At 37.1% G+C, this 26,426-nt stretch overlaps 2 protein-coding genes across 2 annotated transcripts; both read right to left on the reverse strand.

Annotated features, from left to right (window-relative positions):
* Positions 1-1,990: 1,990 nt before the first annotated feature.
* LOC100771830 (olfactory receptor 4C46-like) lies at positions 1,991-5,742 on the reverse strand. The gene is made up of 2 exons (XM_027421106.1): positions 5,731-5,742; positions 1,991-2,908 (listed from the first exon to the last, which is right to left on the reverse strand). Exons 1-2 carry the CDS (start codon positions 5,740-5,742, stop codon positions 1,991-1,993), a joined length of 930 nt encoding a protein of 309 aa, XP_027276907.1.
* A 10,123-nt stretch (positions 5,743-15,865) lies between these two features.
* LOC100772112 (olfactory receptor 4C46-like) lies at positions 15,866-16,795 on the reverse strand. Its single transcript, XM_027421107.1, has one exon. The coding sequence runs from the start codon at positions 16,793-16,795 to the stop codon at positions 15,866-15,868; it is 930 nt and encodes a 309-aa protein (XP_027276908.1).
* Between the last annotated feature and the right edge of the window lie 9,631 nt (positions 16,796-26,426).

Genomic DNA, 26,426 nt, shown 5'->3' on the forward strand with positions numbered 1-26,426 from the left:
GATCTTTATAATTAGATGAATTTATTCAGAAACAGGTGTAATAATGAAGAAACAACTACAAGTTGTATCAGATTAATTTTATTGATACACACATGGTAGGTTAATATCCATCATTAACTGCTGCATTTCAGGCATTGATGGATGGCTTTGTCAAAGTATGTGCCAGCACCATGACCAAAAGTTTGTCTGCAGTGAGTAAAAATGTATAAACAATTTTTATATATGAATATAAAACCAAATTAAAGAAATAGAAAATAAATCAGAATGGTGGGTGGGAATAGCTTTAGAAAGGAAAGGAAGGAGAGGGACATGTAGGGGATGCTGTAGCCAGGCCTGCTTAGGGGCTGGCTACAGGTGTGGCTGACTATGCCTGCACGGGCATGGTCAGGGTGACGTAGGGAAAGTTGAAGAGTGAGGGAGGTTTATGTGGCAGCTCTGCTTTTGCATTCATCTTCAGCTTTCTGTACTTCAGCTGCCCTGCCAGCTGGGTAGGTTGCTCTATAAGTAAGGCTTTCACCTTGTATTTTTACCTGGCTCCGTATTGGTAATTTCCCACATTATCTGATTGTCAGGAGTGGGATATTGTGAACCTAGGCCCCATTTGGGAGAGCCCTCGGGTTCCACTGGCACTGTAGACTAGGCCGGGAAAGCGCTCCCTGTCTCCACAGGTGCTCCTGACTAGCCGCTGACCAGCTGACCAGCTCCACACAGACCCATTGCTCCACACAAGCGCATCCTGGCTGCCGCTGAGCTGTTCAGAACCATCCGCCCAGATGGGAGACTTCCATAGACCTCCCCATGGTTACTGTTGCAGTTTCTAGCTGTGTGCCTGGGACCTACTCTGACTGCAGCCTACATGAGCCCAGAGGCTTCCTGCCCTTGAGTTGAATAGGCCTCTGGAGTAGGCCTTGGCTTTCAGCAGGGCCCTCGGCTTCCCCTTGCAGCAGCAGCCATAAAGGCGTGCCTTTCTCAGTGGTTGTGGTGGCAAGGCTGTACACTCTCTAAACTAAGGGCACTCGCCTGTGTGACCTCAGCTCCACTGCTGCCACAATCTTGCTTAACCGACCACTGCCAAATGCCATGTGGACTAACTGTTCAGGGACACAATGTAATTATTCACTTTCTTAACAATTAAAATAATCTATGGTTGGGTAAGATGGCTCAGTATCTAAAGCTGCTTGCTGGGCAACATGGTAAATGGTGTTTGATCTTTGACACTCACACAAGGTTGGAAGCAAGGAACTGACTCTGTATAAGCCAGAAGACTTTACAAAAGCAACACAGAATTCATGTCAACTGACGTGTTTACATTCACACACATAATAATAATAACAATAAATACAACTGAAAGTTTAGAAAATCAAAAATAACAAGAAAGGAGGGATTTACACTCAGGGAAATTAGAATTTTTGGAAAAATTATCATTTAACTTCTTCACCTAAACATGGGAGAGACTAGGGCATAATTTTCATAAAAACTGTAAACAAATTTGTGAACAAGAAGAGTGATGCCTTGAATAGTTCTCTAATCATGATTTACTTCAGTCAGCCTCTACCAGGGCAAAAGATAGTCACTGAATTGGGAAAATATCTGTATTTAGTTACTAAAGAAATTACAGGATGACAAAGAATCACTAGTCAGGATTTAACTTCCAAAGGCATTATTGTGTAGTTATATAATATACAACATTGAAAGGAGAATCCATAATTTTCTGACATGAAAAAATTATATAAATTTAGCTCAGGTCAAAGCTTTTCTAGAAGAAAGGAAATATTCAATGGGTACTTAACATAAGTCAGAGGCAGAGTGTGTGTGCATGTGTGTGTTGTTTGGATTATGTATCTGTTGTGACAATTATGTAACCTGAGTAAGGCTCTTCCCATTTGAGGCACTTATTTCTGCTTCATTTGATTCTATTGTGTAAATAATTTATTCCATATTAAAACCATCCAAACTATTCTTTCTCCAGCCCATCTGCATGATTCTTGATTTATTTGTTATCTGACTGAATCTTTCTTCTAAGCAGTCTCTTAATGGCATTTTTCATCTGATTATTTCTCAAGGTGTAGATTAATGGGTTTAGCATAGGAGTTATCACAGTATAAAAAATAGCAACTGCTTTATCAAGGGGTAATGTGCCTGCAGGTCTCATGTACTCAAATATACAGGGTACAAAATATAAGACCACCACTATAATGTGAGAAACACAGGTAGAGAGGGCTTTGCTCCTTCCTTCTGTGCTGTGGGTTCTTAGGGAGCACAAGATGACTATGTAGGAGATGAGCAGCAGGATGAAGATTAACAGACAGATGAATCCACTGTTGGCAGCAACAAAGAGCCCTAGAATGTGGGTATCTACACAGGCTAGATCTAGCAAAGGGTTCAGATCACACATAAAGTGATCCATGACATTAGGTCCACAGAAAGGTAATCCAATAATGAAAAGAATTTGTATACCTCCATGAAGAAAGCCTCCAGCCCATGACACTCCAATAAGCAAATTACAGAGTCTTCTGTTCATGATAGTTGCATAGTGCAGGGGTTTACAGATGGCAACATAGCGGTCATAGGCCATGACAGTAAGCAAGATGACCTCAGCCCCTCCAAAGAAATGTTCCCCAAAGACTTGGACCATACATCCATAGTATTGAATGGACTTCCTTTCATGGAGTGAATCAACAATCAGCTTCGGAGTACTAACAGAGGAGTAGCAGGCATCTATGAAGGAAAGATAGGCCAGAAAATAGTACATAGGGGAACCTAATAGTAGGCTGTTTGTAATGGTGATAAGAATGAGCAAATTTCCAACCACAGAGACTAAGTAGATGATCAAAAAAACAGCAAATATGACTTTTTGCATGTGAGGGTTCTGTGTGAGTCCCAGGAGAACAAACTCTGTCACATTGTTCTTGTATTCCATCTAGTTTATGAGATAGTTAATCATATTTCCTGGGGAAAAATTGATACATACTCATGTTTATTCAATTTCTATATTTCAATGATGCTTAGATTCTGGTATTTGATGAAATATAATCAGGTTTTCTTTTAATATTGCATAAAGAGTAGTTCTATATACTTATATCTAATTAAGACTTGAGAGTTGCCTCCTCAGTGAAAATAGCTGAAAAGATTATGGATATGAACAACATATAGAAATACTAGGCAATCATAATTGTGCTGAATGTTTGGGATCACTCATATCCTAGAAGTATTTCAGATTAAACTCCTAGAGACAGTTAAACTCACAAAGATTAGTGGAATGTGCAGTAGTTTTGTGAAATAGCCTTAAAAAGTAAAGGTAAATTTTATACAGATTTATACATAGGAAATACACAAACAGAAAATTTAAATAAGATGTGAGTGAGAAGATACTAGTGAATTTGAGTAAAAAAGATCCTTGCACACTAACATCATGAACTGAGGTTTGGCCTTGGAGGAAACCCTCTGGCACTCAGTAGTTAGTGGTACAAAAATAAGCTAACAGCAGTAGAAGCTTGTGAAGGAGTTCCAGTAATATAATATTAATAGTAGATTTTTTAAAATTACTTGTGAAAATACGAATGATTTGAAGTAAGTCCAAATTCCATATGTTATGTGTAGTTAATAAAAAGCAACAAAATAGAACAGATATTGATATAAAAATTTCAGGATAGATGTTGCTGAATGTGCAGTGCAAGTATTTATATGTTGTTGTAAAAGAATCCATAATTCCATGTGATAATCCTGAAATAGTCTATAACAAGACTGTGTTCCTGCACTTGTTGCTAAATACCTGACACACAGGACTGCTTTTAGTACTTTAAATAGTCTTCTATATTGTTATTTTTTATCAAGTTAGAACAAAGGCTACTATCAAGATACAAGAAGAAGAACATAAATGAGATCACTAAACACTGACTGTCAACTAAGTGTTCTTTAAACACTTGCTGGTTCAGTTCTTCATATACCCCACACAGATGTGTGTCATAATTTTCATAGCAGTTTCCTATTTCCTTCTTGCAATATGATAACAGAATTTATGCTTCCTTCCTTAGATAAGCAGAAAAATTGGCAATGTTAATTACACCACTTTGCTACTTCTTGTTATTTTTATCACCCAATTTTAAAGTATTATGCACTTCAAATCTTTGAACTCTATAACCTGTATTATCATGCTAAACAGTTGTTGGTTTAGAAACTATGTTAAATGTGACATAATGACTTACTAGTATACCATTTCAGAAATGATTTCTTTTGATGCAGATTTGTTGAAAAGACAATTCAGAGGAAGATATATTTGACATTTCATTCAATAATCAAATAGGTTTTCTGTATTCTTGGAAAGAGTCTTTCATCATACGCCACTCTTACTATTTATCATCATATAGTAGATGTTGCAAACTCTTGGGGACACTGTGGAAATGTGCTGCAACAGTGAACAAGTACATCAATTCAAGAATTGTAGGAACCAAATGAGAGTTCTGGTTCTTCCTCTTCTCACTCACCTAATGTTCATTTCCTGCCAAATCAAACACCTGCTTAATCATCTGATAATAAAATGAGAATAAGAGTAGTATTACACAATTTACTATGATAATTGGCTAAAATGGGAAAGTACGAATCATGATTTTGGAACAACTACAAGGCTACAATTTATTTTTTAAAGCATGAAAACAGGTACAAGAAAACATAATTTATAACTTGGCAACAATAAAAAGAAACCTTCCAATAACTTAGGATGAATCCTTTTTAACACATCAAAAAAACTACAGAGACTTATAATACCCATAATACACAACCCCATAATTAATTATCTTTGTTTGTACTTGGAATCATAAGCTTATATTTACACACTGAAATTTATATTTGGGATTTTCAACGTGTGGTCAAGCTAAAGTACACTGAACCTCATGAATAGCCTCAGTTTCTAAAAGAGGTACCTCAGGGAAAAGCAATGACACCTATTTATCTTTGGGTCTCACATTGTCTGATACTAAGTAAAGGAAGAATACTTACCAAATATCATGAAAAGTTAGGGTGAGGATGAAATACTCTGTCTGCATTTGGCAAACTTTGAAAAATTATCTCCTGTGTACAAAAAGTATCAGTATCGACTAATCATAAGCATTGTTGAAGGACATACCTCAGCAGCAGATGAAGCTCTCCATGTGAGCTCTTGAATGTTCAGAAGAGACCTGAGAGGATGGACTTTGAATAGGAAATCTCGACACCTTTGCAGATATCCAAACAACATGTACCACATAGTGTCTCCATAGAAAAAAAACATCGCCTCCTTCCTAAAACTACACATATTTCACTGACAACTTGAGGCTTTGATCTAGATCGGATTCTTTTAATACACTATGTAGAGATGATCTTTGATTTCTGATTCTGGTTCTTCATTCTTAAAGCTAGGGGCTGGCAAGGGCGCAGAAAAGCGTCTATAGGACTCACTCTAATAATGTTGAATCTTGCAGTGGATATGTGATGTGCAATGAGACAATGTTTGTATCCTGCATTACAGGGTATTTAAAGAAGGACCCATGAATTTCAACAATCTTGTTACTGTGCTTTCTCTCCCAGGAATTAATTATCTCCATTGATGGAAAGGCTTCTTTTTAGAATGCAGTGTTTTGGAATGTATGTGTGACTCACCCACTGCTCAATAGAGAATAGAGTTCCCCAATTCTGGAAACACAACATTTAGTAGACTCGTTTCTATATCTAGTACTAGTTAAGAATCCTGAATACCATGTCAGCCATAGTGTCATCATTCAAGCATGAAACTAGCAATGCAGATTCTTTTGTGACAAACAGCACATGGGAAATATTGGTATTCTGATAAATGTGACACTATTTCTGAAAATTTGCTTAATACCTAATGCAATGAAGGCAAAAATTAACTTCTATTTTAAATAATAACTTCAAAAATCTTTTCCTTCTACATTTCTTAGTGCTTTCAATCTTTGCAGAATCTCTTTAACTCCACATAATTTACTCATCTCCATGTTATACTCATCACATGGCTGGTTTGTGGACTCCTGTCCAAAGCAAAACAAAACAAAAAACCCACAAACAATGTGTTTCAAACTTTTTGCTTTGTAGTATTGGTTATTCAACTTTTTTCATACATACATTAAGTTGATTAGTTTTAAATTCTATAAATTATTTTTTAATACATGATCTCATGATGCTTGGGATTTCCATGTACTCATCTTGAAGCAGAGTATTAGCTGAACTTCTAACCTGCTTGACTCTGCTTACCAAGTGCAGTATCTTTTTCCTGTACCTGTTCATTTATCCAATTATGTCTTTGAATGTATATATAATTCTGGTTACTCTGTTATGACTACACTTTCTTATCTGTTTCCTAACCCAACCTTCCTGCTAGTCTTTCTCACATTTATCTCCTTCCCCTGATATTTTCTCCTCCTTCTTCCTTCCTTATTTCCTTCTTTCCTTCCTTCTTTTTGACCCAGTGAGTATGAAGAGGGCCATCTAAGTGACCACAGGGATAGAAATATCCACTGGAGTATGGTCAGGTCTCTGTTGGTTACATAACTGAAAGCAATAACTTTTCTGCCCTTGGCATTCATCAATAGTTTATATATTACAAGGCAGGCTGGGGATATATGAACTTCTTATCACCCTATCACTGACAGGACATGGCCTGTCTTATTTAGACCTAGTGGAGGTAACCACAGACATTCTGAGTTTATAATTGCAGTGAATCTGCCACCCCTTCAAAAAAAAATCAAAACACTTCACAGCCATTTTACCTATCATATGGTACTTGCCATATTAAGACTTAAGACCTCTTTTTTTTTTTTTTTTTTGGTTTTTCAAGACAGGGTTTCTCTGTGTAGCTTTGGAGCCTATCCTGGCACTCCTCTGGAGACCAGGCTGGCCTCGAACTCATCGAGATCCGCCTGCCTCTGCCTCCGAGTGCTGGGATTAAAGGCATGCGCCACCAACACCCGGCCAAGACCTCTTTTTCACAATGATGAGTCTTAACTGTTGCATGAATATACTGTACAGGTCTGAGCTCCCAATCATCACTCATTTCCAGTACCTTTACTAGGCATAAGACACTAAAGTCACCAATATTCAGTGAAAAGAGAATCTTCTCTTATTTTCCCTGAGAATACCGTTAGTTTATGTCTATACGCAGAGATTTAGAATCACTTTGATTCTTAAATTTAGAAACAATGGTAACTTTTTTTCCCCATGGCTTATGACTTTTGTGGTTATCGTTTAACAGGTTTACAGTAATAAGCATGACTTCTTTCTTTGGAGTGGGATTTACATCTAACCAGAATTCAGTTGGTTACCACCATAGCCATGCCCCTAATATATAAGCATGAATATCTTACAAAGTATGCATCTGGTTTAAAGTATAAATTACTCTGCCCCACCATCTTGGATAATACCTTTCAGAATTATGTACACCAGTAGGAATGTAGGGGCTTCCAGTTCAGTCCAGCTTATTTCTCTGCATTCTATAATCGAGTTGTTTGGTATCTTCAGCAATTAGGTCTTACCAGCTGGTTCTGTTGGGTCTCCAAAACAATGGAAATAGGCTATGTTGTTTTGAGGCTTCCAGGGCCTCAAAACAGTTTATAAGGAAATATCTCATACCTGGTACTGAAATTGTCATTTGATGACTCATGATTTCTGTAATTGTCATTATCCACCCATGCATTCTTCCTCCATTCAAACTAATTTTTAAAATATATTTTAATTAGTTTATATAGTAGTATACCTACATATGTTGTCTTCTTATATCTTATTTTAAGTTAACACTCAATCTCTGCCTATCACCTATTTTCCTACACCTACCCAATTCAAGACTTATCCCAGGAGAATTTCTCAACTTCTACTCTCATTCTGCATCATTTCTACTATTGTCACTGGATCACCCTCTTCCCATACCCCGTGTTGCTTTTGTTTAGATTCAGACATCCCATGTTAAATGCACAGCTATAATCTTTATGTAAGAGAGAATATTTGGCATTTTATTTCAGATCCTGGATTACTTTAGTTCATATATTTTTGCAATTCCAGGCTTTTTATTGCAAATTTCACAACTTAATTTTTCTTTAGTAATGGATAAAATTCTCTTGTGTATATCTACTTCATTACATATTCATTAACTGCTCATCAGCCGATGGGTATCTGTGCTAATTCTATCTTCTAGATTTTGTGAAGAGAGCCTCACCGAACATGAATGTGATTGTATCTCTACCATATAGTATAAAGTCCTTTGGGTATGTGCCCTGGAGTGGTGTATCATGCATATATGAAACATCTATGTTTTTATAGATGGGAGCTAATTTCTCGGGAGCTAATATTAATAGTACCTGCATATATTACACTTCCCAATGGGGGAAAATTGTTCATACAGCTTTACTGTTTCTTAGCCGTCTTTGTTGTCATTTATTTTCTTGATAAAGACCATTCTTAGGAGGGTGAGACAAATCTCAAAGTAGAATTAATCTGACATTTCCTCAATGCCTGTTGATTTTGCACATTAAAAAAGAGTGTATTTTTTATTTGTAGTTATTATTTTAAGAGTTTCTTGTTAATTTCATAGATTATTTTGGAACACTTTTTAAGATTTGAATTTATGCTATGAGAAGTCTGTACCACCACCACTGCCACCCACTGGACTCTGTTCCCACAAAATCCACTCTGCTACCCATTCCCACCTACCCCATCATCCCTTCCTTGGCCAACATCTGTAGCGTGTATAGGTGCAAGCACAACCTATATCACTTGGTAGAAGCAGTGAGTACCTGGTTTCTGAGCTAAACTTCTCCTATCCTACTAACAGCTGAAAGATCATACAGCATCAAAAGATAACTCAGAAGAATAAAGGATTCTTCTGACGAAGGAAACCTGTACAAAAGCTGTACCTGGTGCTTTAGTCTCGTGAATCAATTTGCTGTGTCTTGCTGTAGAGTCTTTCTGTAGCTTATTCCATTCTGTAACAAACTTGGGATTTACTTCCCACAATTCAGCACCATCAGATCATTACTGGGAACAAATTTCTCCCATGAATTTTGAGTTTTACCGATTACACTCCCTTTCTATGTGTAAATACCTGTTCTCCATTAACAGGTCCTACTTTACTGAATACTTCCTAAGCTTTGCGCAAGGTCAGTTTCCCACTATAATGTCCTTGTTCCCCTCTTCATTGAAATTGCAGAGATCTACCTTCCTGAAATTACCCTTACTGACAGGCATTTGGTCAGTATTTATGGCCCAAGCAATAACATCCCATCTAAGGCATTCCCAAATATCCAAGGACATAGAATTACTATAGTCCAAATTTGTTAATTGATAGCTGCTGTGTAGATGGATAGAAACAATAAGCATGTCCCTTGCTTTGCCTCACTGACAGATAGAGAAACAATGACTTAAAATAACCCTTCATTAAAAGATTCTCAAACTTCTTGTTGTATTAACTCAAGATTTTAGCTCAGAGATTTACTGCTCCCTCCCTGTTTCTCCTGAGAAGAAAAGGACAAAGGTAATTATCTCATTCACTCATCCTCAGTGCTACCACTGAGGCTAGAACACTGGAAGGGGCCAGTTTTGCTTCTTGTGCAAATTAAACTTAGACTCTTTGACCTACAGACTTAAGTAATTGATGCTAAAACTTTCTCCTAGCAGTTTTAGTTTATTTCTCTGTGTGCAAATCTTATCTACCTTGTTGACCCTAAGAAACTCAAGCCTCACATTGTATTGTAAAAGAATTACTGTTGCAATTGTATATACACCTGTACCCCCAAGAACTGGGGAGACATAGAGAGTTTAACAAAACAGAAAATAGAATTAGGGAGAAAAATAAACAGAGAATCTGAGAGACAAAGAAATGGAGAGATAGACAGAAATGAAACAGAAACAGAACAGAAAGAGAGAAAGAGAACAAAAGAAGAATAAAGAGCATGCAGAGGAGCAATTGTGTGTGAGTCAATTCCTTTTTCACTTAGATTTTAGCTCCCTCGCTTATTTGCAGGTCCTTGAAAATTTTAGATGGATTTTCAAAGTTTTCAATATTATCCCTAGGCTCTAAGCCTCAAAGGCACACCGTTTGTCCCTCTGCCTCCCACATCAGTCCCAGAAAGGAAGCTGGCTCCTTCACTGATAAGCCACACCAACCCCAACATCCTCACTATCATAGTCTTTTCTGGCAACATCAGCAGACCCTAGAGGCATAAGCACCACCTATAGTAGTTGAAAGAAGAGATGGGTAAGTGCCAGTGTAAGAATATATTAAATACCTTAAATGGCAAAATATCACCACCAGAACCCAGTGATTCTAAAACAACAAGACCTGAACATATCAACACAGATGAAGCAAAAGAAAAATGACCTTAAAAATAACTTTATGAAGATTATATAGGCCTTGAAAAATGACATGAAAAATTTCCTTAAAGAAATTGAGGAATTGACAAAAACTTGAAAGACATAAATAAATTCCTTAAAGAAAACAATAATTAAACCTTTCCCACGTCCCTCTTACCACACCCAAGTGGGCGTGGTTAGCGTTACCTGAGGATACCACTGAAGAGACCCTAAAAGAATCATTTGTGGGCTCTGTTCAGCAAGAATAGTCACTGATCGGGAAACTGGTTCCTCTAAACGGATTGGTTTTGTAGACTTCAATAGTGAGGAAAATGCCAAAGCTGTGAAAGAGGCCATGGAAGATGGAGAGATTGATAGGAATAAAGTTACTTTGGACTGGGCCAAACTTAAGGGTGAAGGTGACTTTGGTGGCCGAGGTGGAGGCAGAGGAGGTTTCAGGGGCGGAGATGGTGGAAGGGGAGGAAGAGGTGGATTTGGCGACAGAGGCCTGGGAAGCTTTGGAGGTCGAGGAGGCTTCCAAGGTAGCTGAGGAGGAGAAGGAGACTTCAAGCCACAAGGAAAGAAGCCGAAGTTTGAATAATTCCTTCTCAATCTTTCCTACTTCATTTTAAAGAAAGGACTCTGGGGTTTTACACTGTTATCTATTAATTATGGAGCCTTTTAAGGACATTTCAAGAGATATTTTGTCCTACAAATAGTTTTTTTTTTGCATTGGGGGTTTTAAAAGAATGTTTATCATGTTTTTTGCTTCAGTGACTTTAGGACAAATTAATTAAAAGTCCTAAACTCTGAAAAAAAAACAGAAAACGAAGAGAAAACAATAATTAAAACTTTCCCAAGTCCCTCTGACCACACCCAAGTGGGCGTGGTTAGCATAACCTGTGACCATGCCCAAGCTGGCATGGTCAGCGGTACCTCTAATCTTACTTTCTCTCTACAAATAATACAGGCAAACAGTCAAAGACTTGAAAATTGAAATATAAACAATAAAGAAACACAAACTGAGTGAATGCTGGAAATGGAAAACCTGTGTAAGCAAACAGAAACTACAGATACAAGCATCTCCAGCAGAATACAGGAGATTGAAGAAAGAAGCTCAGGTGTTCCAGATAGGATAGAGGAATTATATTCTTCAGACAAATAAAATGTTAAATCCCAAAGAATCTTAAGACAAAACTTCCAGGAAATCAGGGATAACAATAAAAGACCAAACCTAAGAATAATAGGGATATAAGAAGGAGAAGAAGTCCAGTTCAAATCACACAAAATATATTTAACTTTCCCAACATAGGGAAGGACAGACCTATGAAGATACAAGAAGCTTAAGAACACTAAGTAGATGAAACAAGAAAAATCTCCTCTCCACACAATAATGAAAACATTAAACACACAAAAGAAAGACTACTAATAGCTGCAAAGAAAAAAGGCCAAGTAACATATGAAGGCAGACCTACCAGAATTACACCTGACTTCTCAATGGAGTCTCTAAAAGGCAGAAGGCTCTGGACGGAAGTATTGTAGACACTAAAAGACCATGGATGCCAGCCCAGATTACTATATCCCGTAAAACTTTCAATCACCATAGATGGAGACTACAATATTTTTCATGACAAAATCAGATTTAAACAGTACCTATCTACAAATCCAGTGCTACAGATATAACTACAAGGAAAGCTACAAACCAAGAAAGTTAGTTGCATCTATGATAAACTGACACCAGCAAAATCCAAAGAAAAGAAACACACACACACACTACCACCGCCACTACCAAATCAAAAAATAACAGGAATTAACAATTACTTGTCATTAATATCCTTTATTATCAATAAAAAGGACATATGCTAACAGAATGGATATAAAAACAGGATTCGTCCTTCTGTTGCATACAAGAAAGACACCTTAACTACAAAGTTAGGTATTACCTCAGAGTAAAGGGTTGGGAAAGGATTTTCCAATCAATTGGACATAAGAAGCAAATTGGTATAGCTATCCTAATATCTAACAAAATAGACTGCAACCTAAAAATAATCAAAAGAGATAGAGGACATTTCATTTTCATCATGGGAACAATCCATCAAGACAAAGTCTCAATTCTGAACATTCATACTCCAAATACAAGGACACCCACATTTTTAAAAGAAACACTACTAAAGGTAAAATAATTACAAATTAAGCCTTATACATTAATAGTGGGGGAATTCAACACCATACTTCATCAAAGAACATGTCTACCAGACAGAACTTAACAGAGAAATAAAGGAAATAACAGATGTTGTGACTAAAATATTCTATAGAACATTTTGCACAGACACAAAAGAATATACCTTCCTATCACCCCTAAGGCCTTCTGTAATTGAACACACAATCAGTTACAAAGCAAATCACAACAAATAAAAAAATTGGAAAAACACATCTTGTTCATATAATCCCTCCTCCTCTATTTCTTGACTCCCCATGGAGGCTTTACCCTCTGTGAGAAATGGATGGGGGCAAGGGGGATGTGGGTGGAGCAGGAGGAGGGGAGAAAGGGGGAAATATGGTTGATAAAATGAATAACAAATTTAAAATAAAAAATTGAAATAAACCCCTGCATCTTATGAGATTGCCATATGTTAAAGTTAAAGCTCCATGACAACACAAACTACACAGAGTCTACAAACTCTTGGAAACTGAAAAACTCTCATCTGAATTACGGTTGAATCAAGGAAGAAATGAAGAAAGAAATTAGTTTCCTACATTTCACTGAAAATGAATGCTCAAAATACGCAAACTTGTGAGTCATTAGATACTTAAGAAATATAGCCTTTTGCTTTTTCTTTTGTTTTAGCACTACCACCTTAATCACATGAGCATTCCTTTTTTTAAATTAAATTAGAAGCAAGCTTGTTTTCTGTGTTAATCCCAGTTCCCTCTTCCTCCCCTTCTCCCCTGCCCCCCACTGACGCCCTATTCCATCCCCTTTCTACTCCCCATGGAGGGTGAGGCCTTCCATGGGGGATCTTAAAAGTTTGTCATATCTTTTGGGGCAGGGACTAGACCTTGCCCCATATATCTAGGCTAAGAGAGTATCCCTCTATGTGGAATGGGCTCCCAAAGTACATTCATGTACTAGGGATAAATACTGATCCACTACCAGAGGCCCCATAGATTACCCAGACCTCCAAACTGACATCCACATTTAGGGGGTCTGGAACAGTCCTATGCTGGATTCCCAGCTCTCAGTCTGGGGTCCATGAGCTCCCCCTTGTATCATTATGAAGATAATTTCTCCCTAAGCTGTACTGCCTAATTGGTGATAATGATGCTAATTTAAACAGAGATTTGACAATAAAAATAAAGCAAAAAAGAGTCACACAGCTAAGCAGTGGGCTGAGCTCATTCCAGTTGAAGAGATGGAGGATGGATTGTATCAGAAATCATGATGGGGAAACCCACAGTAACAGCTAACTTGAGCACATGGGAGCTCCCAGACTCTCCCAATAGCTAGGGAACCTGCATGAGACCAACCTAGGTCCTCTGCATGTGGGTGAAATTTGTGTAGCTTGGTTGTTTGTGGGGCTCCTAGCAGTGGAACCAGGATTTGTCTCTGGCACATGAGCTGGCTTTTTGAAGACTATTCCTATGGTTTGATGGCTTGATCAACATTGATGCAGAAGGGAAGAGCTTTGTTCCATCTCAATTTGATATGACATGATTTGTTGATTCCCTTTGGAGGCCTTATCTTTTCTGAGGAGTGGATGGGGAGTAGAAAGGAGGTCGGGGAGGGAACAGGAGGAGAAGAGGTATATTAAACTGTAGTTGTTATGTAAAATAAATTAAATAAAACTTAATAATAAACCAAATATACATTTCAGGTTTAAAGCATTCTCAGAGATAAGGAACTTGTTATTCAGAGAGGATTAAAAAGTGTGAAAGCCCAAGTTCTGGATTATAATACTGAATGGGTTTAAAATGATACAAAAGAAAAGGTGAATAAGGGTTAACAAACATAACTCCATGTGTAACACAACTCTCTTTCCATTGAAACTGGCAGTCTCTGTTCAGAAGAACTTATCCTACATTGTCTGGGGAAAGTACCATGGCCTTCTTTGAGAGCATGATGTTGCATATTCTCCTTAAGGATCACTTGCATCAACTGAATTAGCTTCTTGACATATCTAGATTTTTATCTATTCCAAATTATGACCTGTGAGCTGATATACTATATTACAAAGGTCTGTATGATTAGACTAATTTACTTAGAAACATATGTGATGACAGAAAAACAGCTACAAATTGTATCAGATTAACTTTATTGAAGCACACACAGTAGGTTAATATACATCATTAAGAGCTGATTCTCAGGCATTGATGGATGGCTCTGTCAGAGTATGTGTCAGCAATATGTTCAAAAGTGTGTTCCAGTGAGTACAAGTGTATAAGTAATTTATACATATGATTATAAAACTAATTAAAGAAATGGAAGCAAATAAGGGGAAGGTAGGAAAAGTTTGAGAAAGGAGAGGAAGTAAGGGCAAAATGATACAATTATATTTTATTTTCGTAAAAATTAAAAAACAATCTATGTTTGGCCAAGATGGCTCACTATGTAAAGGTGCTTGCTCAGCAAGCCTAGTAACTTGTGTTTGATTTTTGGAACCTGCAAGAAGGTGAAAGGAGACAACTGACACCACAGAAGCCAGAGGACTTCTACACAAAGGGAACATGGAATGCATTTCCACTAATGTGTTCACATTCACATATAAAATAGTAACAACAAATATCACTGAGAGATTTGAAAATTTAAAGAAAAATAAGAAAGGAGGGATTTACAGTCAAGGAAATTGGAATTTTGGGATCAATTATCATTTAATTCTTACACCTACATATGAGAGAGTCTAGTTTGTAATTTTGATAAAATCTGTTAGCATTTATGAATGCAAAGATTGATTCCCTGAATAGTTTTCTAATCATTATTCTTTTTAGTCAGCTCCTACCATGGGAAAAGACAGTAAATGAATGGGAAAATATCTATGGCAAGTTACTAATGAAATTATGGTATAACAGAAATCACTAGTGAAGACTTAGCTTCCAAAGGCATTATTTGTGTTCTTATATAATGAACAACACTGAAAAGAGAAGCCACAATTTTCTGATCTGAAAAAAACTCTATAAAGTTAGCTCATCAGTTCAGAGCTTTCTAGAAGTGAACAAATATAGAAAATTGGTACTTGGTATAAGTCAGAGTCAGGGAGTATGTGTGTGTGTGTGTGTGTGTGTGTGTGTGTGTGTGTGTGTGTGTGTGTGTGTGTGTGTGGTTTTTTTGTGTGTGTGTTCATTGAGTGTCTGGTGTGACAATTAAACAACCTGAGTTAGGCCCTTCCCATCTGAAGCACACATTTCTGCTTCCCTCGGTGCAATATACATTTAGCAGTTACTTGATTATTTATGTGTAAGTATGTCTTCCATATTGATATCATCCAAACTATACTTTCCATTTTTTCTCCAGTTCATCTGAAATTGCATGAGTGTTGGTTTATTTGTCATCGGACTGAATTTTTCTAGTAAACACTCTCTTAATGGCATTTTTCATCTGACTATTTCTCAAGGTGTAGATTAATGGATTAAGCATGGGAGTTATCACAGTATAAAAAATAGCAACTGCTTTATCAATGGGTAATGTACCTGCAGGTCTCATGTATACAAATATGCAGGGTACAAAAAATAAGACCACCACTATAATGTGAGAAACACAGGTAGAAAGGGCTTTGTGCCTTCCTTCTGCACTGTGGGTTCTTAGGGAGCACAGAATGATCATGTAGGAGATTAGCAGAAGAAGGAAGTTTAACAGACAGATGAAGCCACTGTTGGCAGCAACAAAGAAACCTAGAATGTGAGTATCAACACAGGCTAGATCAAGCAAAGGATTCAGATCACACATAAAGTGATCTATAACATTAGGGCCACAGAAAGGTAATCCAATAATGAAAAGAATTTGTATACCTCCATGAAGAAAGCCTCCAGCCCATGAAACTCCCACAAGTAAATTACAGAGTCTTCTGTTCATGATGGCTGGATAGTGCAGGGGTTTGCAGATGGCTACATAGCGGTCATAGGCCATGACAGTAAGCAAGATGACTTCAGCCCCTCCAATGAAATGTTCTGCAAAGACTTGGGTCATACATCCATTGAATTTAATGGACTTCCTTTCATGGAGTGAATCAACAATCAGCTTTGGAGTGTTAACAGAGGAGTAGCAGGCATCGATGAAGGAGAGATAGGCCAGAAAATAATACATAGGGGACCCAAACAGTTGGCTATTTGTAATGGTGATCAGAATGAGCAAATTTCCAAACACAGAGACTATGTAGATGACCAAAAACACAGCAAATATGATTATCTGCATATGTGGGTTCTGTGTTAGTCCCAGCAGAACAAACTCAGTCACATTGTTTCTGTATTCCATCTAGCATATGAGACAGTTAATCATATTTCCTGGGGAAAAATTGAAACGGCTTCATGTTTATTTAATTTCTATAGTCAAATAATTAGAGTTTACATTCTGTTAATTAATGAAATACAATAAGATTTTATTTTAATATTGCAGAAAGGGTAGTTCTATGTACTTATGACTACTTAAGACCATAGAGTTGCATTTTCAGAGATGATACCTAAAAGTAATTATGTATATGTACAATGTATAGAAATACACTACACAATCATAACTGTGCTGAGTTCTTAGGATGACTCATAGCGTAGAAGTAGTTCAGATTAATCTTCTAGATGCAGTTAAACTCACTAAGAGTAGTGGGGAGCAATATAGTTGAGTGCAATACCTACTAAAGTAAAGGCAAACTTTCTGTAGTTTATTCATAGGAAATGGACTACCAGAAAATTAAATTAGATTTGAATGGGAAGGTATTATTGAATTTGAGTAGGAAAGAAATTTAGAAAGACACTAATATCATAAAATGAGCCTTGACCTTGGCTGTAACACACTGACACTCAATACTTAGTAGTAGTTATGGAAGCTAACAGCAGTAGTAGCAGAAAAAGGAATCACATTAATAGAATATTAATAGTAGCATTTTCAAAATTACTTGTGAAAACACAAATGATTAGAACCATGTCCAAATTCCACATGTGATATGTAATTACATAGACAATAAAAAAACAACAAAACAGAACAGAAATTGATGAAAAACATTTCAGGAACATGGTGCTGAGGGTTCAGTGAAAGTACTTATGAATTATTGTAAAAGAATCCATAAAACTTAAGTCTAGGTGATAATTCTGAAACAGCCTAGAAAGACTGTGTTGCTGCACTACTTATTAAGTACCTGACACATAGGACTGCTTTTAGTACTTTAAATAGCCTGTGCTGTTGTTATTCTTCATCCATTTAAAGTATTACTATCCAGATAGAATAACAAAATATTAAATGATATCACTAAAGACTGGATGTCAACTGAAAGTTCATTAAATACTCTCTGGTTAAGTTCTTCATATACACCAAACAGATGGTTTTCACCATTTTCCATAAATTTTCATATTTCTTTCTATGTAATATAAAAACAGAGAAATCATGCTTCCTTCCTCAGATAAGCAGAAAATTTGACAATGTTAATTACTTTACTTCTTTGTAGCTGATTTACCTCCCAAATTTTAAGGGCTCTATATTTCAACTCACTGAACCAAGTAACCATAGTATCTTGTTAAATTGCTGTTGATCCATAAATTCTTAAACATGATCTAATGATCTGCTTACTAGTATAACATTTCAGAAATTATTTCATTTGATGCAGACTTATAGACAGGCCAGATGAAAGGCTGATACATAATGATATTTTTGAAATTTCACTCAATAAGATAATGATTGTTGCTATATTTTTAGACAGAATCTTTCATTTTAGCCCATCCTTATGTCACTCTTACTATATATAATTATATAGTAGAGGTGGCAAAACCCTTGGGGCACTGTCAGTGACCAAGTACATCAATTCAAGAATTGTAGGAACAAGATGAGAGTTCTGGTTCTTCCTCGTGTCACTCACCTTGGGTTCATTTCCAGGCAATCAAACACAAGCTTCATCATCTGTCTATAATATGGGAATAAGAATGGTATTATGTAATTTACTATGAGAATAGCTCAAAATGTGAAAGTATGCCTCTTGGAAGGATACAATTTATCTTTTAAAGCATGAATGCAGTTACCAGATAAATATAATTGATATCTTGAGCAGCAATATGGAGAGAAATTTAACCTTCCAATAAACATACGGAGAATACATGTTAACACTTTTTTAAAAAGCTACAGAGACTTGTGATATCCATAACACACAATCCCAAAATTAATTATGTGTTCATACTTGTAATCATAAGATTATATTTACTCCCTCAATATTATTATTTAGGATTTTCAATGTGTGGTCAAGCTAAAGTCTGCTGGTTCTCATGATTAGCTTTAGTTGTTAAAAGTGATATCTCATGGCAAAACAATGACAGGTAGATCTAATCCATGTATTCATATTTGGGTTTCACATTGTCTGACATGAAGCATATGCAGAATACTTAGCAAATATCATGAAAAGTTAGGGTAAGGATGAAATACTCTGTCTTTAATTGACAAACATAGAAAAAAACAATCTTCTCTGTACAAAAAGTCACAGTATCAACTAATCATAAGCCGTGTTGAATGACATACCTCAGCAGATGTAGCTCTCAATGTGAGCTCTTGAGTATTCAGAAAAGAACTGAGCAGATGTACTTTCACTATGAAATCCTGATACATTTGCAGATATCCAAACAACATGTACCAAATAGTGTTTCCATAGAAAAATCCTCCCCTCTTTCCTAAAACATAAACATGGTTCATTGACAACATGGGGCTTTAATCTAGAATGGATTCTTTTAAGACACTATGTAGAGATTATCTTTGATTTCTGGTTCTGGTCCTTTATCCTTAAAGCCAGGGGCTGCCAGGGTCTCAGAAAACCCTCTATAGGACTCATTCTACTCGTTGTGAATCTTGCAGTGGACAGGTGATGAGCAATGATACAACGTTTGTATCCTGCATTACAAGGGTATTTAAAGAAGTTCCCATGAATTTCAACAATCTTGTTACTGTGCTTTCTCTCCCAGGAATTAATTATCTATTTTGATGGAAAGACTCTGTCTTAGAATATCATGTTTTGGACATCAATGAATGACTTACCCACTCTTCAATAAAGAATAGAATTCCCCAAGCTTAGAAAGACAGCATGTAGTAGACTCTTTCTCTGTACAATATTGTCTGGTTAAGAATACTGAATGCCATGTAAACAACAGTGTCCTCATTCTAGCATGAACAATAGGAATGCAACTTCTCTTATGATAAATAGATCATCGGGAATATTAGTAATCTTAGCAAAGTGACACTATTTCAGTAAAGCTACATAACACCAAATCAAATAAAGGCAAAAAAATGATAGGTATTTTAAAAATGACTTCAAAATCTTTTCCTCCCACATTTCTGAGTGCTTTCAATCATTGCAGAATCTCTACAATTCTCCATATTGTACTCATCTCCGTGTTATACTTATTTATCAGCAGGGTTAGTTTGTGGAGTCCTGTTCCAAACAAAACAAAAGAAAACCACATACAAAGTGTGGGTTTCAAACATATCCCTTGTTGTATTGGTTAATCTACATTTCATTATATGTTAAGCTGATTAGTTTTAAATTATTGTAACTGTACTTTTTACTATATGATCTCATGATATATGGCCTGGTAGTCATTATGAAGCAGAGAATTAGATGAACTCCTGATCTGCCTATCTCTGCTTTGTCAATTGCTCTGGGCATTCATCAATAGTTTACACATCACCAGGTAGGTTGGGGATATATAAACCTCTTGCAACACCATGACTGACATGACATGGCCTATCTTGTTCAGAACTAGTGGAGATAACCACAGACTTTCTGAGTTTATAATTGTAGTGGATGTGCCAAACCTCCAAATAACAAACACTTCACAGCCATTCTCCCTATCCTATGACTCTTACAATTCTTAGGTTCCCTTTTTAGCAATGCTAACTGAGTCTAAAATGTTGTATGCATATATTGTATAAGAATGAGCTCTGAATCGTTACTAATCTCCAGTGCCTTCAGTAGCCATAAGACACTAAATTCAACACTATTCACTGAAAAGTGAACTTTCTCTTATTTTGACTGAGGATAACATTAGTTTATTCCCATAAGCATAGACATTTAAAATCATTTTTATTCTCCTTAAATTTAGAAACAATGGTAAGCTTTTTCCCCCCAATGGCTATGACTTCCCTACAGTCCTAGGCATGAATTTTTTCTTTGTTGTTGGCTTCAATTCTAACAAGATTTCAGTTGGTTACACCCATAGTACACATGCTACTAATGTAGAAACAGGAATACCTTACAAGGTACACAGCTGGGTGAAATTATAAATTTCTTTGCCCTACCATCTTTGATAATACCTTTCAGAATTATGTACTCCAGTCAGAAATGAGGCAGCTTCCAGTTCAGTCCAGCTTATTTCTGTATATCCTACAAACAAGGTGTTTGTTATCTTCTGCAGTTAGGTCTTACCAGCTCGTTCTGGTGGGATTCCAAGAACAATGGAAAGAGACTATGTTGTTTTCAGACTTCTGAGGTCTTCTTGGTCAATAATGTATTGTGAAATATCCCACACCTGGCACTGAAATTGTCATTTGATGACTCATGTTTTTGTAAATGGTATTATCCACCCATGAATTATTCATCCATTCAAACTTACTTTAAAAATTATTTTAATTAGTTTCTAGAGTAGTATGTGTCCATATATCTTCTTTTTACATCTCAGTTTAAGTTAACACTCAAGCTCTGTCTATTAGCTTTTTTCCTACACCTTCCTGGTTCAAAACTTATCATGGGACACTTTCTCAAATTCTACTTTCGTTCTGCAACCTTTCTACTACCTTTCCATGTTCACCCCCTCCCACACTTTGTGGTTCTTTTGGTAATATTCTTGGTTGTCCCTACAAATATTCCATATTAATTACAAAAGTAAGACACAACTGTTATAGCTATAATCTTTATGTAAAAGAGTATATTTGGCTTTTTCTTTCACATCCTAGATTACTTTAGTTACAATTCCAGGCATTGTATCACAAATTTCATTACTTAATTTTCTTTAGTAATGGATAAAATTCTCTTGTGTATATTAACTACATTTTACTTATTCATTAACTACTCATTAGCTGATAATAATCTATGCTAATCTTATCTTCTACAATTTGTGATGAGAGCATCAATGAACACGAATATATATGTATGTCTACCACAGAGTATAAAGTCCTTTGAGAAAATGCCCTGGAGTGGTCATCTTGCACATATAGAACATCTGTTTATAGCTTTCTTGGGAGATGATTTTAGTAGTGGCTGCATATGGTTCTACCTCCCCTATGGAAACAACAAGTACATAAAAGGTTTTCTGTTTCTCACTAACATTTGCTATTGTTTATTTTCTTGATAAAGGCCATTCTTACTAGGGTGAGATGAAATCTCAAAATAGAATTAATTTGACATTTTTTGATGCCTATGAGGTTTTTACACTTAAAAAGATTGTATTTGTTATTTGTAGTTATACTTCTGAGAGCTTTTTGTTAATTCCATAGATTATTTTTGGAACATATTTTAAGATATGTATTTATTCTATGGGCAGGCTGTAACACCACCACTGACACCCACTGGACTCTGTTCCCACAAGACTCTCTCACCACCCACTCCCACTACCCCTGTATCCTCCCCATGGAGCACTCTGTCCCTCAACATCTGCAGACCCTGTAGTCACAAGTGCCACCCATACCAGTTGGAAGAATAAGTGAACATCTGTTTTCCCAGATGAACTTCCCCAACCTCCAGGTCCTACCTCAGGGCAGATCCCATGTCCCTTCCTTCCCATCTCACCTCAACAAGGCAGCTTGTTCCTGCCTCCTACTTTGGTGGAATCCTACTGCTCTGTTGCAGATCCCAGTAACAAGCCAGCAGGTGAGTAACCTGTGCAGGCTGCACCACCACCCCATGCCTTACACTGAACTCGGTTCTCATAACAATCATTCCACCACCCGTTGCCACCTACCCCATCATCCTTACCTTGGCAAAAGACCCCTCAATATCACCATCCCTTATAGGTGCAAGCACCAGCTATACCAATTAGAAGAACCAGTGAGGGACTTCTCTCCCAGTGAAAATGCCACAACTCAAGGTGCTAAGCACCAAGACACATCCTGTGACCCTCTCCCTTCAACCTCATCACCATCAAGGCAGCTGAATCCTCCAATGAACAACCACATCAACCCCAGAATCCTCCCTATCATATTCCTTTCTGGTAACATTAGCAGACCTTATAGGCACAAGCACCACCTATACTAGTTGGAAGAAAGGATGGGTAAATGCCAGGGTAAGAGTACATTCAATACCATAAATGACAATGCATCACCATCAGAACCTACTGGTCCTTCAATAGCAAGGCCTGAATATCCCTACACAGATGAGCAGAAGAAAAATGACATTAAAATAACTTTAAGAAGATTATATAGACCCTGGAAGATGGAAAAATTCCCTTAAAGGAACTGAGGAATAGGTAAATAAAAATTGAAAGACATAAATAAGTCACTTAAAGAAAACTGTGAATCAATCTACCTCAAGACACAGCAATACTACTCTTAGGTATATATCCAAAGGATGTTCAATCATATCACAAGGACATGTGTTCAACTATGATCATAGCAGCATTATTTGTAATAGCAAGAACCTGGAAGCAACCTGGATTCCCCTCAACTGAAGAATGTGGTACATATGTACAATGGAGTACTATTCAGTGGTAAAAAAAACAATGGTATCTTGAAATTTGTAGGCAAATGGGATGGAACTAGAAGAAAACATCCTGAATAAGGTCATCCAGACCCAGAAAGACAAACATAGTATGTACTCTTTCATAAGTGGATATAGACATAGAGCAAAGGATAACCAGCCTATAATCTACAACTCCAGAGAAGCTAAGAAACAAGCAGGACCCTAAGAGAGACATACATGGACCTCCTGAGAAGAGGAAATGGACAAGATCTCCTGGATAAATTTGGAGCACTGTGAGGAAAGGGAGCAGGAGGTAGAAGAAAGGAGGGAAGAAGGAGAGGGGAGAGGAAAACATGAGGAATCAGGAAAGTTGACTTGGGGGAAGGACAGAGAGGGAGTGCAAGTATAAAGATACCTTGATAGAGGGAGCCATTAACAAGAAACCTGGCACTAGGGAAATTCCCAGGAATCCAAAAGGATTACCCTCACTAGGAGAATCTAAGCAATAGTGGAGAGGCTACCTTAAATGCCCTTCTCGTATAATAATGATAATGATGAATACCTTGTATGCCATCATGGAGCTTTCATCCAGTAGCTGATGGAAGCAGAAGCATAGATTTACAACTAAGCACTGGACCAACTCCTGGAGTCCAGTTTTAGAGAAAAAGGAGTGAAGATCAAAACTGTCAAGACCATGTTGGAGATATCAACAGAAACAGCTGAGTTGAGCAAGTGGGAGCTCACTGACTCCAGACTGACAGCTGGGAAATCTGCATGAACAAAACCAGAACTACATCCCCTTGATATGGTTGTCAATAAGGGGCCTTGGCAGTCTTTGGGGCCAGTGGCAGTAGAAAAAAGTATTTATCCTTAGTACATGAACTGGCTTTTTGGAGCCAATTTTCTATGGAGGGATAATTTGCTCGGCCTAGTTACAGGGGGTAGTGCCTCAGTCCTGCCCCAAATGATGTGACAGATTTTGATGGTTCCCATGGGAGACCTCACTGAGGAGTGGATTGGGTGTGGAATGGGGATATAGTGGGTAGACTTGGAAGATGGAAGGGAGAGTGAACTCAGATTGGTATGTAAAATAAGATTTTTTAAGTTTAATAGGAAGAATATTTTTGTTAATTTTTAAAGATATTTTTAAATTAAAAAAAGAAACCAAGAAAAACAATCAAGTAGGGAAACAGTTCAAGATGTGAAAATTGAAATATAGGCAATAAAGAAATCACAAATAATGGTTTCAGTGCAGAATTCTTACTAGAATATCAAAGAAGAGATAAAACAAATATTTCTCAATTTTTTTCCCACAACAAAACAGAATATTGTCAAATTACTTTTATGAGGCTACAGTTACATTGATACCCAAACCACACAAACATGTAACCAACAAAAACAACAACAACAAAAAATATACACCAATCACCCTCATAAAAATTGATTCAAAAATACTTAATGAAGTAATGACAAACTGAATCCAAGAACACATAAAAAAATCATCACACAGATGGTTCAACATAAAAAAAAATTGTCAATGTAATCCACTATATAAATAAGCCAAAAGAAGAAAAACCACATGATCATCTCATTGGATATTGAAAAAAACCTTTGATAGCATACAACACCCCTTCTTGAGAGAACACAGATACAAGGAACATACCTAAACATGATAAAATCAATATACAGCAAGTAAAGAGCCAACATCGAATTATAAGTGAAAGAGCCAGCTTCCCTTTTGGCAGCCATAACAGCCGAACACGTGCTTGCCATAAACCTTCCTTGGTCACTTAGAGGTTAGATGCCTGTCTTGTGACAAGGAACCAATCAGAAGTTAGCTGGTGGTGCTATGCTTTACGACCCTGGGTGTGCTTTACAGACAAGCGCACAGCAATGACGTAGAGAGCATAGCAACCATCCTGGGAGGGCCTATGGGCCATAACAACCAGTTGACCAATCAACACAGGGCAAGCCCTCCAAGGCTGGAGGCACACCAATTGTGAGCCTGTGCATACCCCTAGACACTCCCCTTATGCTGCCCTATAAGATCTTTTGGGAGCCCCTAGGAGCCATCTTTGCTAGCCATCCGCCATGGCGGGTGGGTGAAAGGCCCGAGCTAACAGGGGGTTAGCTCGTTAAATTACAATAAAGCCTCGTGCAGTTTGCAGCAAGCTCTCGAATCTGTCTGGTGATTGGGGTGATCACGAATGTGGCCTGGGACCCCGGATACTTGAGTTTTCGGGGGTCTAACAATAAGTAGAGAAACTCAAAGCATTTCCACCAAAATCAGGAACAAGACGAGATTGTCCACATGCAATATTTATTCAGTGTAGTACTTGAAATTCCAGCAGAGCAATAAGACAGCAAAACATAATATAAAACATAAAATATAAAATATCTTGGAGTAACTATAACCAGACAAGTGAAAGATCTTCAGGCTTTGAGGAAAGAAATTGAAGAAGATATCAGAAAATGAAAAGATCTCCCATGTTTATCTATAGGTAGGATTAACACAGTAAAAATGGCAATCTTATCAAAAAGCAATCTACAGATAATTCAATCCCCAACAAAATCCCAACACAATTCTTCACAGAACTGGAAAGAACAATAGTCAACTGGCTTGGACTGTGTGGTGACAATTGCAGTTTGACAAAGTTCTAGCATTTCAACATTGCAGACTATACTTCGTCAGCACCTTTACTTTCATATTTAATGATTCTCATTATCGGTGCCTTTACCTTTGGGAAAATGTGTGTGGGCTTTGGTTAAAAAGATAGAATTGTATACAATGGTAGCCTCTCTAAACAAAATAATTCTTTGGAAAAAATCCCTACCACTGTGGAACCAGGAATTCCATTGTACCCTCCCAATTATACCAAGAACAAGAATGTTAGACATTTACTAGACATAGCTGGTCCCATGGATGAAAAACCAGCAATTCTGAAAGAAGCCTGAGGCCATTAAAGGGAAGAGTTCAGTTAGTAAACACAGAGAAATCAGAATGGTACAGTAGAATGAGAAAAGAGTAAGACATCAAGTCCTTCCCAAGCCTATATAGTAAGATTAAGAAACTAATATTGTTTTGGCTCCTGAAAAATCATCCCAAAAAATCATTCCCAAGATTGTGGGGGACCAAATAATTCCATTATGGAATATTTTGAGAACCAGCCTTGGGTTTCACTAAACATGGAGCACTGGAAAGTTCAGGCCCACTATTGTCTTGTTAATTGCCAATAGGGCTACTATTGT

This window comes from Cricetulus griseus, chromosome 6, assembly GCF_003668045.3.
Source record: "Cricetulus griseus strain 17A/GY chromosome 6, alternate assembly CriGri-PICRH-1.0, whole genome shotgun sequence".
Classification (NCBI taxonomy): Eukaryota; Metazoa; Chordata; class Mammalia; order Rodentia; family Cricetidae; genus Cricetulus; species Cricetulus griseus.

Bases quoted from the DNA above. Each gene is read 5' to 3' on its own strand.
- LOC100772112 (XM_027421107.1), bottom strand. From the start codon at position 16,795: ATGGAATACAGAAACAATGTGACTGAGTTTGTTCTGCTGGGACTAACA.